Source organism: Empidonax traillii, unplaced genomic scaffold, assembly GCF_003031625.1.
Source record: "Empidonax traillii isolate 1590-97213 ecotype Southwest subspecies unplaced genomic scaffold, ASM303162v1 scaffold822:size278920, whole genome shotgun sequence".
Lineage (NCBI taxonomy): Eukaryota > Metazoa > Chordata > Aves > Passeriformes > Tyrannidae > Empidonax > Empidonax traillii.
The window spans coordinates 60731-74038 of NW_020956015.1; the positions used below are offsets into that span (position 1 = coordinate 60731).

The 13308-nt window shown below is 43.2% G+C and overlaps 1 protein-coding gene across 1 annotated transcript in view; it reads left to right on the plus strand.

The window, feature by feature from the left end:
• Positions 1-1088: 1088 nt before the first annotated feature.
• Positions 1089-13308, plus strand: part of LOC114066877 (IgGFc-binding protein-like) — a 14669-nt gene continuing 2449 nt past the window's right edge. The window contains exons 1-10 of the mRNA XM_027901920.1: positions 1089-1201; positions 2171-2237; positions 3429-4682; positions 5426-5742; positions 6551-6881; positions 7324-7820; positions 8819-9380; positions 9640-10232; positions 10805-11378; positions 12949-13148. Coding sequence (XP_027757721.1) covers positions 2177-2237; positions 3429-4682; positions 5426-5742; positions 6551-6881; positions 7324-7820; positions 8819-9380; positions 9640-10232; positions 10805-11378; positions 12949-13148 — 4389 coding nt within the window. The 5' untranslated portion in view covers positions 1089-1201; positions 2171-2176. The remainder of the gene's footprint in view (positions 1202-2170; positions 2238-3428; positions 4683-5425; positions 5743-6550; positions 6882-7323; positions 7821-8818; positions 9381-9639; positions 10233-10804; positions 11379-12948; positions 13149-13308) is intronic.

Consider the following 13308-nt stretch of genomic DNA (forward strand, 5'->3'; position numbering starts at 1 on the left):
TCCAACCTTTGACCAAACACCACCTGGTCAACTAGACCAGAGCACTGAGTGCCACATCCTGTCCTTCCTTGAACACTTCCAAGCTTGTTCACTCCACCACCTCCCTTGGCAGCCACTTGCAATGCCTGACCACCCATTCTGAGAAGAAATTCTTCCTAATATCAAACCCAATCCTCCCCTAGCACAGCTTGAGACCATTTCCTCTTGTCCTATTGCTGATTGCCTGGGAGAAGAGACTGCCCCTCACTTGGCTACAACTTCCTGTCAGGTAGTTTAGAGCATGAGAAGGTCTCCCCTGAGTGTCCTCCAAGCCAAACACCACCAGCTTCCTCAGCTGCTCCTCACCAGACTTGTGCTCCAGATCCTTCCCCAACTCCATTGGCATTTTCTGGACATGCTCCAACAGGCTCCAGCCATGATGGGCCCAAAATGAACCCAAGGATTTGAGGTGTGGTCTCATTTTTACCCAGCCCAAGGGACAGTCACTGCACTGTTTCTTTCTGGCCTTACTATTCCTGATCCAAGCCAGGATGCCATTGGCCTTCTTGGCCACCTGGGCACTGCTGGCTCGTATTCAGCCCCTGTTGACCCCCAGGTCCACTTCCACCTGGCAACTTCCCAGCCACTCTGCCCCCAGCTTGTAGCACTGCAGGGGAGTTTTGTGACCCAAGGATAGGACCCAGCACTTTCCCTTGTTGTGCCTCATACTATTGGTCTTGGTCCACCAATTCTTCTGATTCCTCAAAATGCTTTGTTTTTTCCCTCTCCCCCCTTTTTTACACCAATCACCCCCCCCCATTTCTGCAAAAAATACCTAACTAGGCCTATTTCTGCCCTCGTCCCCCACTCCCTCTTCCTGCTTGTCATTTTGGGAAAATTTCAACCTCATCTTCCAAAAAAAACAAAACTTTATATTTAGCTATGCCAATTGTTTGCATGAGTTTCAATAAAACCCCCTGTTTTTCTCCCTGTGTTCACCTTTTCTGGCCAAAAATTATGTCAAGGCATTGGGTGGGGTAGTCCCCCGAGGGTGCCTGGATTAGTCATTTTTTTCCCTCTTCTCCTGCCAAAATTAAAAAATAATTGAGGGAGGAGCCAGAGCTGCTGCCCTGGGATTGTGTTTTCATCACAGATTTGGGGATAAAACGGAGCTCTTTGGGGATACGAAGCTAATTTGGGGATAAAACGGGGCCAGAGGCAGGTAAGGGCAAAACTACATCTAAAAATTGATAATTTCTTTTTGGCAGAAAACCCTCAAATTGGGAAAATCCACCTAGAAATTCCTGAAATTCCTACCCTCACCTTCCCCAGTCCTGATTCTGGTCCTCAGAACAGTGGGATTGGAAGATATGTGAAGGGATTTGGGGGAAAAAAAGGGCAGGAAAGCTGGAGGAAAGGGAAAAAGGGGGGGAAAAAGGGAGGAAAGGAAAAAGAGAAGAAGGGGGAAATAAGAAAAAGAAGAGAGAAAAAAGAGTAAAAGAGTGAGTAACAGAAAAAAAGAGATGAAAGGGAAAAGGGGGAGGAAAAGGAAAACAGTGAATTAAAAGAGGGGGAAATAGGGAAAGTGGAGGAAAAGGGGGAAAAGTGGGAGGAAAAGAAACAAGTGGAGGAAATGGAAAAAAGCAGAGGAAAGGAGTTAAAAGCAAAAGGGAGAGGAAAGGGAAAAAGATGTAGAAATGGAAAAGCAAAAAAGAGGGGGAAGAAGAAAAAAAGGGATTTTGAGTGCAGAAGGAGATTTAGGGAAAAAAAGAGAGAAGGGAAAAATGGAGCAAAAGAAATAAGAAAATTAAGATAATGGGGGGAAAGGAAAACAGAAAAAAAAATTGAAATGAGCAAAATGAAAAGGGAGGAAAAGGGAACAAGGAGCAAAGGGATCTTGCACAGTGGGGGGGGGGCATATAGAAATGCCCCCAAAAAAACTTTTTTTAGGACTAGGTGCACTAAGTGCAGAAAAAATAGTGGCTTTGGGAGTTGATATGAGTGACAAAAACAGATTTTTGTAGGTTAATTCAATAAAACACCCCTTTTTGGGATGAGTGCAAGGGTGAAAACCACAGATTTTGGGGATTTGTGTGAGTTTTAGATCAAAAAATGAGTGAGTTTGGAGCAAATTCTAGTGAGATTTCAAAAAATCTGAGAATTTTACTGTTTTCTTGCCTTTTGCACCCAGAGCACCATGGATGGCAGCCCAGGAAAAGCAGATGTGCCACGCTGGTTCTGGATTGTCATGTTCTGGGGTAAGTTCCAATCCGGTGGAGAAATGCCTCAGATGCTCTAGAATTCCCCTCAAATAATGAATTTACTTCAAAATAAGGGTTTTCCAGTCCCAAAGAAGGGTTTCCTAGCTCCAAATAGCCGTCTTTTGCCCGAGGGATTAACTGGGGTTTCATCAAATTTGTGATTGTTTAGATTGTTTGTTTCTGTTAATGATGATCTAGCAGATTAATCTAATCAGTTAAATATTTGTTCAGATCAATAGAGTTTATTCTCTCATCTGGAGAATGCAGTATATGGAAAGTCCATCCAATTAATGATGTATCAAATCAATACTTCATCAAATTGATAAGTAATTACATTAATAATCAATCAAATTAATGGTTTGTCAAATAAATAATCAATCAAACATGCATTCAGTCTATCTAATCAATGTTCCATCAAATTAGTAATCCATCAGATCAGTAGTTCAACAAACTAACAGGCCATCAAATCAATGATCTAACAGTCTATCAAATCCATAGTTCATCAAATCAACATTAATCAGATAAACGTTAATTCAAATTTTTATTTCTCAAAATAATATCCCATCAAATCAAATCAAATCAATAGTCCATAAAATCAATAATCCTGCAAATCAAAGACTCATCAAGCCAATGACCCATCAAATTAATAACCCATCAAATCAGTAGTCTGTCCAATAAAAAGTCCATCAATTTAATAATCCACTAGTTTATAAATCCATTGGTTCAATAATCTGTTGAATAAATAATCCAGAAATCAATGATCCATCAAACCAATGGTCTATCAAATCAATGCTCCATCAATTTCAAAGTCAATCAAATCAATAATTCATCAAACCAATAACCTATCAAACTAATAAACCATTAATCAATAATCTACCAAATTGATCCAAGTTATGAAATTATTAGACCATCAAATTTATAGTCCATCAATCAATGATCCATAAAATCAATCGTCCATCAAATCAACAATCTGTCAAACCAATCAAAACTCCATCAACAAAAGGTCCATCAAATCAACAATCCATCAAATCAGTCAGGCCTATCAAATCAAAAGTCCATCAAATTAATAATCCATCTAATCCATGATCCATTCAAATAATAATCCATCAAATCAATAATCTATCAAATTAACCACCCCTACTCTTCCTCCCCATCATCCAATTTCTCCTCTTCCTTCCCTCCCCACAGCTCTCCTCCATGCCCTCCACGTCACCTCTGCTGTGTCACCACCTCATCTGGGAGAGGAGTTCCTGGTGGCCTTCCAGCAGAATGGGGACCAACGCACCCTCCGCAGCGACTTCCGCCTCCTCCTCCTCACTGGCCCCTCCCCATCCACCACTGCCACCATTTCCATGAAAAGACCTGGATTACGGATGACGGTACAGGCAGCTGCTAACCAGCCAATCCTGGTGAAGATCCCACCCCAAGCTGAGATGGTAGGAAGCCAACTTTTTGAAAACGCCGTGGTGGTGAAGACCACTGCCGCTGTCACTGCAGTGATGATCAATGACAAACCCTCTGCAGCTGACTCTGCTGTCATTATCCCTGTCCACAGATGGGGGACAGAATACCACGTGGTGACCCCCAGCCCTGGCCCTGCCCGGTATTCCCAATTTGTGGTGGCCACTTGGGATCAACCCACCACAGTCAATGTTCACCTCACTGCCGATGTCACCTTCCGTGGCCAGTTGCATCCACGCGGTTCCACCATCACCATCCCGCTGGAGCCATTTCAAGCAGCACAGATTCAGAGCATGGCAGATCTTTCTGGAACACGGGTTGTAGCTGAGAGACCCGTCGCCGTCTTCAGCGGCCTCACATGTGCGGGCAGGTTGAGCCGTTGTGATCACGTGGTGGAACAGCTCCGCCCAGTCACCCAGTGGGGGACAACCTTCATTGTGCCACCAGTGCCCTTCCGAGGACAATCTAACATAGCCTACATCTCTGCTGCACAACCAACGCGGGTCAAGGGTCATGGTGAGGTCACCGAGACCACACGAGAATTACAACCCAATCATGCGGTGCTCTATGGTGCCCAGTCAGGAAAAGGCTTGTTCCTCACTTCCGATGCCGGAATCCAGGTTTTTCTTCTGGGGAATGGCAGGAATAGTGGTGCGGTGACCTTTAGCCCATTTTTTGTCACTGTCACCGATGTCACCGGTTACTGCAACTCCTATGGCATTGTTGCACTGGAGGGATACGACAACCGTGTGCTGCTGGTAGCCAAGACAGCGGAAACTTCCAGAATACTGCTAAATCAAAGGCCATTAGGGAGCACAGCTTGGGAGCCAGTCCCTGGGACAGAATATTCGTGGATTGGGGTAAATTTGGGAAGTGGATTTGGAATCCATCGGGTGGAGCATGAGACGGCGGCATTTGGGGCATGGAGCATCGGGACAGGGGAGGGGAAACGCTATGGAGCAGAGGGAGCCTGTGACAGTGGTGAGTAGAGGTAGACTTTGATATCAATAAATAATCTATAATTATATGGAAATAAATAATATATGGCTATAGTAATTATGGTTAATTAACTCTAATTATAAAAATATATAATTATGCAATTGTATAAATGACAGAACTCAATTCCATAAAAATTAATATATTACTATATAGGAATAATAATAAAATAACTACTTGTAGTATATTTAAATAAATAAGGATCAACGGAGACATAAATATATGAATAATACATAAAAATTACTATCTCTAAATGTAAATAAATAATATATAGAAAATATATAAATACTAGAGACAAACATTATATATAAAATCTAATAAATTTAATATAAAATATATTAAGTATATATAATAAAAATACATTCCAGTGACACATGTATATTTATAAATTAACTAGAGCTATATAAATTTATGATTTTTATAATAATGCTATACTATAATAGAAAGATGTAAGCAATATGTAAATAAACAATTAATATATAAAAGAATATATAAAGAATATATAGAGATATAATTATTTTAGAAAAATATACATAAATATAAATAAGCAGAATCAATAAATAATGCATAATATATAAAGGACTATCCACCCAAGTGTTAGACTTGATGATCCTTGGGGTCCCTTTGAACTCCAAATATCCTGTGAAATCTCTGAAATGGATCACTAAGCACATCAGTTACATAACTAATTAATACAAATTAATCAATTGTCATTAATAAATCCCCAGACCCTTGCCGAAAGGTGAAGTGCCGCCCCAAGGAGACCTGTCACCTGGACAAGGGTGCGCCCACCTGCCGCCATGAATACCTGGGCACCTGCACTGGCTCCCCATCCCTGCAGTACCACACCTTTGATGGGGCCACTGTGTCCACCCGTGGGGGCTGCAGGTACACCTTGACCAGGTACTGCGGGGCTGACCCCACCCTGGAGCCCTTCTCCGTGGAAGAGGGGCGGAGTCGGGATAGCTCTGAGGAGCCACTGGCCAACATCCGCGTCTATGCCTACAATGTCTCCATCCATGCTACAGGGGGCAGGACCATCCAGGTGAGTTTTCCTGGGTATTAGATCTATCATTCCCAATAAAACCATTTATTTTGAGTGGATAAAACTTTTCAGGTGAATTTGACCTTAAAAAATTAGGAAAAACACACACATTAGGAAAAAAATGGAAGAGTATAAATCATTGCACAGTTGATGTGGGCCTTAAAAATAGGTAGAATTATCAAACACATGGATTTTTGATTTTTGATTTTCCATTCCCAAACAACCCAAAAGACCAAGGAGAAGGTCTTTTATCCCCAGCTTGAGGTGTCTCCAACCCACTCCAGGTTAAATCCACTTCCAGTTAAATTCCAGAAAAAAAAGGCAATTTTAAAGTTTGAAACCACCAAGCCCACAGAATTTTGGGAATTTTTTTCATTCCCAATCAAATCACAAACAAGGAAGAGGTGTTTCCTGACTCCAGGTTTCTCCAACCAACCTATCATCATGTTGGGGTTAAATTCCAGAAAAAAAGGCAATTTTCAAGGATATGAGTCAATATTAAGGTCAGATTTGTCCATAAGATTCACAAAACACAAAGAAATCCATCAAAAATAAAGTCTAGGTGATACACTCCTCAATTTTTCTTGGATGTCATTACTTCCAACCATGGCCTCAACAAAAATCAAGATCTTAAGCTCAGAAAGTGTAGAAAAGCTTTTCTTGATTTGATCTTGTGGAATTGGGGCAAAAATTCTGATTTTAATGAAAATTGATTATTCTATAAGTCACTTTTTCTTCCATTTTGGGAACCATCCACTATGTTTTAATCCTTCTCCTCTTCCTCCTCCTCCTCCTTCCCCCCTACCAGGTCAACAACAAACCCACCAACCTTCCAGCCACCCTGGAAGGTGGAAAAATCCAGATTTTCCAAAATGAGGGTCGGACCATCCTCCAGACAGATTTTGGGCTGCAGGTGACCTATGATGAGGACCAGGTCATCATGGTGGCAGTGCCCAGTAGCTATTTTGGGGCCACCTGTGGCCTGTGTGGCAACTTCAATGAGGATACAGAGGATGAGGCAATGGTTCCCAATGGTATTCCTGGTGAAGGTGACGAAGATTGGGCAGAAAGTTGGAGAGATCCTTCATGCCAGCAAGACTGTGGAGACCAGGAGACTCCATGGGACACAGAGGGGTGTGGTGAGTTCATGTGAGGGTTCCAAGGATCTTGGGAAAGGGAGAAGAGGATGTATATGGTGATCCATCTTCAGGGATCTGCCTAGAGCAATGGTGGTGTTTGTAGGTGTCAAAGTAGTCCACCTCTGCAGCACATGGAAGGGTTGTGATGGTCTTTTCATCCCAAAATACCCCAAAACCCACCTGATTTGGGCCAGGTGCCCAAAATACATGGAATTATGGTGAGATTTTTTGCCCTTTGGGGTATCCCATGAACACCAGTTCCTTTTAAGTGCCAATGTAACCAACACCTCCATTATGAGGAAGGCTTGCATTGGTCTTTTCACCCTAAAACAACCCGAAGTCATACTAATCTGACTCCGATGTCCGTAACATATGGAATTACACTGTGGCTTTCTGAGGTCCACCCCTCCTGGGTGTCTCACAGAGTCTAAATCTCTTACAGGCATCAATAAAACCATCACTTCCAGCACCTCCAGCATCTCCAGCACCTCCAGCACCTCCATCACCACCTCTTCTTGTTTCCACAACAATCGCTCCTACAAGCTCTATGAGGAATTTTGGGAAGACAGTAGGTGTCAGAAGCGGTGTCGGTGTGAGGGTACGGGGACAGTGAAATGTAACCCAGGAAAGTGTAAATCCCAGGAGAAATGTGTCACAGTTAACGGTGTCACCAAGTGTGAACCCAACCGGCACTACACCTGCATCGGGACAGGTGACCCACACTACACAACTTTTGATGGGAAGAGGTTTGACTTCCAAGGCTCCTGTATTTACCAGTTTGCTGCCCTCTGCACCCCCAAACCCACACTGGTCCCCTTCAATGTTACTGTGGAGAACAACCACCGCGGTAGCCGTGCTGTGAGCTTCACCAAGACCGTCACTCTGGAGGTCTATGGGAGCGTCATCAGCATGAGCCAGGAGCACCCACGCAAGGTCAAAGTGAGTGGACACTAAAAAATAATTTTCACCCCTGAATTCCTCCTCTTTTTGTCCCCCAAATTCTCCTTTTTTCCCCTTCTAATTACCTTTCCTTTCAAAAGACCCCTTTTTTTTCCCTGCAAATTCCTCATTTTTCCCCCCAAAGTACCCTTTTTTACTGCAAATTACTCGTTTTTCCCCCCAGAGTATCCTTTTTTACTCCACATTCCTCATTTGCCACCCAAATTCCCCATTTTTTCCTCCGAATTCCCCTTTTTGTATCATGCAACTCCCTGTTTGCCCCTCCCAAAACTCCTCCTTTGTATCTCCCCAAATTCAAATTTAATTTCTGCCCAGCACCTCCAGGTTAAAGCCCTGAGAAGGGAGTTTGGGGTTAAACCTCACATTTTTTATATGTTTAGAAGTTTATCTAAAAAAATAATTAGGAAAAATACTACAATCAAATAATAAAATCAAAATTAAAAATTAAAAATAACAATAAAATAAAAAAATAAATAGAAGTAAAAAAGAACAATAAAATAAAATAAAATAAAATAAGAAACTGTACAATTAAATGAGACAAAACTAAAAACAAATAAATAGACATAAACAGAAAATAAAAAAATTCAACAAAAATTGAAAATTAATTATAAGAAAGAAAAACTAAAAAAGATAAAAATACAATTAAAAATAAATAAAAAGAAAGGTAAATTATTTTAAAAAAATTAAGATGACAATAAAAATATAATTAAAAATAAATAAATAAAATAAATGAAAATATAAAAATTAAACAAAATAAAAACTTAATAATAAAATAAATAAGCATAAAAAGAAAAATATAGTTAAAAATTAAAATGAATAAACCTTCAAATAAAATTAAAATTTAAAATAAAACAAAAAAACATAGAAATAAAAAAATAAAAATAAAAAATATAATAATAAAATCAAATCAGAAACCTATTATTTTAATCTTGTTCCTTCTTGTCTCCACCCCCTGTCTCCCTCTCCTTCCCCCCCAGGTGGATGGCACCTTCGTGTCCCTGCCCTTTACTCACCCCCACTTTTCTGTGTTTCACCGCGGCGTCCATGGCTTTGTCGTCACTGACTTTGGCCTCACCGTCACCTTCGACTGGTACAGTTATGCTCGTGCCATCCTCCCCACTGCCTACTCAGGCGCTGTCTGTGGCCTCTGCGGCAATGCCAATGGTGATCCCGAGGATGACTTTGTCACCCCAGGTGGCCACCGTGCCCCCGACGAGACCCGGCTGGGTGACAGCTGGAAGGTGGGGGATGTCCCTGGGTGCTCAGCTGCTTGTGGCGACCAGTGCCCAGTGTGTGACACAGTGAGGGTGCAGCCATATCGTGGGGACAGGTACTGTGGGGTGATTGTCCAAGCAGGGGGGCCTTTCCGGAAGTGTCATGGTGTCATTGACCCGAAGCCATTCCTGCAAGACTGTGCCTTCGACGCCTGTCACTACAGGGGACACCGCGACACTGTGTGTCAGGGTGTTGCTGCCTATGTCACTGCATGCCAGAGTCACGGGGTGGATGTGGAGACATGGAGGACAGCAGAGTTCTGCGGTGAGTGTGGGTGGGGTGGGGGCAAACAGGATCCTTTCTTTCTTCTTTATATCCTTCCTTCCCTCTTTTCTTGCATCCTTCCTTCCTTCCTCCCTACTTTCCTCCCTACCTCCTTTCTCCCTGCTTTCCTCCCTTTCTCCTCCCTCCCTTTCTCCTCCCTCCCTTTCTCCTCCCTCCCTTTCTTTCCTTTCTTCTTGGAGGGACTCCTCTTCCCTCCTGACATTCCCCTCACTGTTTATATACTTCTTTTTATCCCCAGATCTTTCCTGCCCTCCCCACTCCCACTATGAGGTCTGTGGGAGCCCCTGCCAGCCCACCTGCCGCACTCCCTCCGTCCTTGCTGCGTGCCCCGACTCACCTTGCTCTGAAGGCTGTTTCTGTGACCATGGTTACGTCCTCAGTGGCTCCGACTGTGTACCCCACTCTGAGTGTGGATGTGAGTATCGTGGTCGCTACTACCAGAAGGACGTAGAGTTTTACCCCTCGTGCCGGGAACGCTGCCGCTGTGGTGCAAATGGAACAGTGACCTGCCAAGAAGCGTACTGTGGTGCTCACGAGGAGTGTCGGGTGGAAGATGGGGTGTTGGGTTGCCATCCCACTGGTTACGGCCGGTTGGTTGTATCGGGGGACCCCCACTATGTCACCTTCGACGGACGAACCTTCAATATCCCAGGATCCTGCACCTACATCCTGGCAAGGCTGTGTGAGCCAGCACCACGGTTGGTCAACTTCACGGTGTTGGTGGAGCATGAGGCAGGCAGTCAAGGCGACCCAGTGATTATGAAGAGGGTGGTGGTGTCCATCCATGGGTACACTGTCACCATGGAGCGGGGACGGAGGTGGGAGGTGAAGGTGAGTCTGTAGACCCCCCTAGTGACACAGTGACAATGAAGAGGGTGATAGTGCCCATCCACAGGTACATTGTCACTGTGGAGGGGGATCCAGTGACAGCCATGCTGATGCAGTGGTGATGAGGAGGATGGAGGTGTTCATCCTTGGGTGTACCGTCACTGCGGAGCAGGGTCTGAAGATCCTCAGAGAGACATGTTTATGAAAAGAGTGGTGGTGTTCACCCATGAGTACATCAGTATTGTGGAATGGGATCTGGAGACCCCCACAATGACTTGGTGGCAATAAAGAGGGTGGCAGTAAAGAGGTTGACTATACAGAGGAGTTGTCCATCCATGAGTCCACTGCCACTGTGGAGCAGGGTCTAGAGATTCCCAGTGACATGGTGACGATGTGGTGGTGGTGTCCATCCATGGGTACACTGTCACTGTGGAGGGGGAACCAGTGACTCCCATGGTACATGGAAATGGTAAGGAGCGTGGGCGTCTCCCTCCATGGCTACACCATCACCAAGGAATGGGATATGGTGACCTTACACCCTATTTCACAAACATATCATCCTATCCTCATCCCAGGTTGACTCAGAGCGCTACAGCCTCCCACTGGTGATGGAGGACAACAAACTCCGCATTGGCCAAGAGGGGAATAACATTGTTCTCCACACCGCTGCAGGAGTCCGTGTCCTCTACAACGCTGCCACCTTCCTGCTCATTACTGTCCCTGACGTCTACCGCGGCCGGCTCTGTGGGTTGGGTGGTGACTATGATGGAGACCCCAGTGATGACTTCCGGCTGCCCACAGGGGCACTGGCAGGAAATACCCAGGAATTCATCACCTCCTGGAAGATTCCAGACAAGGATGGAGCATGCAGTGATGGCTGTGAGGATGGTGTGTGTGGCGAGTGTGATGTCACCGATGCAACATCCTATGGCAGGAATGGATCCTGTGGGATCATCCGCGATGCAGAGGGACCATTCCGGGCATGTCACCCACGTGTCAGCCCCATGGAGTATTTCACCCACTGTGTTCATGATCTCTGTGCTGCCAGAGGGGACCGTGGTGCCTTGTGTCACGCACTGCAGGCATATGCTGCTGCCTGTCAGGCTGCCGGCGCTGTGATCGAGCCATGGAGGACAAAGGAGTTCTGCCGTAAGTCAGGCGGGATTTTGTCAATTCAGGTCCTGTTTTCCTTAAAAGCCACATTTTTTCCTTTAAAAAAACTTGAAATTTTGGAAGAAACCTCCTCAAATTCTGGGAAATTCCCTACAATTTAAAAAAAAACCAAACCAAAACAAAAAATCCCACAAAAAACCAACAACAACAACAACAAAAAAACCAAATAGAAAACAACAAACTTTTGAAAAATTTCTCCAATTTTGGAAAATTTCCCTTGTTCATTTCGGGAAATATTCCCTCAAATTTTGGGAAAATTCTGCTTAATTAAAAAAAAAAAAAAAAAACAAACAAACCACAAAATAAAAACCCAAAACAAACAAGCAAACAAAAAAACAAAAAAAAAAACCCTTATAATTTTGCAAAAATTTCTTCAAAGTTTGAAAGAAAATCCTCCCATTCCTAAAAATTTTAAGAAATTGAATTTCAATAAGATTCCTTCATTTATGAAAGATCTAATTTAAATTTTAGAAAAACTACTTTCCATTTTGGTAAAAAAAATCCTCCCATTATGCTAAAATCCCTTTCATTTTGAAGAATTACCTGCCATTTTGATTAAAAATTTTCCAGTTGTAAAAAAAAGGGTCAAATTCTGAAAAAAATCCCATTTTGAAAAATAATTTAAAATATATATTGAAAAATCAGAGAATCATAGAATTAAGTAGGTTGGAAAAGACCTCAAAGATCATCAAGTCCAATTCTGGATCCAACTTTGCTGTGGTTACTGAACCATAGCACTCAGTGCCACATCCAACCTCATCTTAAAAACCTCCAGGGACGGTGAATCCACCACCTCCCTGGACAGCCCATTCCAATATCTGATTACTCTGTCTGTAAAAAAATTTTTTCTAAATATCCAATCTAAACCTCCTCTGGCACAGCTTAAGACCATGACCTCTTGTCCTACTGCTGGTTGCCTGGGAAAAGAGACCAATCCCCACCTGGTTACAACCTCCTTTTAGGGAGTTGCAGAGAGTGATGTAGTCTCCCCTGATCCTCCTCTTCTTCTCCAGGCTAAAGAGTCCCAGCTCCCTCAGCCTCTCAAATTTTGAAAAATTCCCTCTAATCTCGAATTTTTTCCTCCAATTTAGAAAAAATTAACTTTAATTTAAAAAAAAAAATCACAGAAAGCCTTTTAATTTTGATGAAGAACACTCTGATTTGGAAAAAAAGCTCCAACTTGGAAAAAAAAAATCAAATTGAAATTTTGAAGAAATCCCTTCAATTTTGGTTAAATACATCCAATTTTACTGAAAACCCTCCAATGTGGAGTAAAAATGCCACAAATGAAATATATCCTCAAGTTAAAAAAAAAAAATCCAATTTTGTGAAGAAAAAGGTTTGATCAAAACATTCAGATTTTGAGGGAAAACCTCTCCAATTTTGAAAAAAACCCTCAAATTAAAAAAAAAAACAAAACCAAAAAACCAAAAATAAACCCCACCAAAACACTGAAATTTTTCTGAATACCCACAAATTTTGGCAAATAAAACCAGCACAATTTTGGAATTGTCTCAACAGTGTTGTTTTTCCCCCTTTTCCTCAGCCTTGTCCTGCCCCCCCAACAGCCACTACGAGCTCTGCACTCGAACCTGCGATGTCACATGTGCTGCGCTTGTGGGCCCTGCCCCCTGCACCTGGGGGTGCTTTGAGGGGTGTCAGTGTGATGAGGGGTTTGTCTTCGACGGGGACACCTGTGTATCACCTGAGCGCTGCGGCTGCTTCCACAGGGGACGCTACCTCAAGGTCAGGGAATGGGGCAGATGACCATTGTGGCTGGGGGGGTTTGTTTGCTGGGAGCCAGACTGGAGGGTTGGGCTGACCCATCTGAAAAGCTCCAGAGGATTTTGGGGCAAAAAGAACAATTGATGGGGGGAAAAAAAGGACCAATCACAGGAGATTAGGC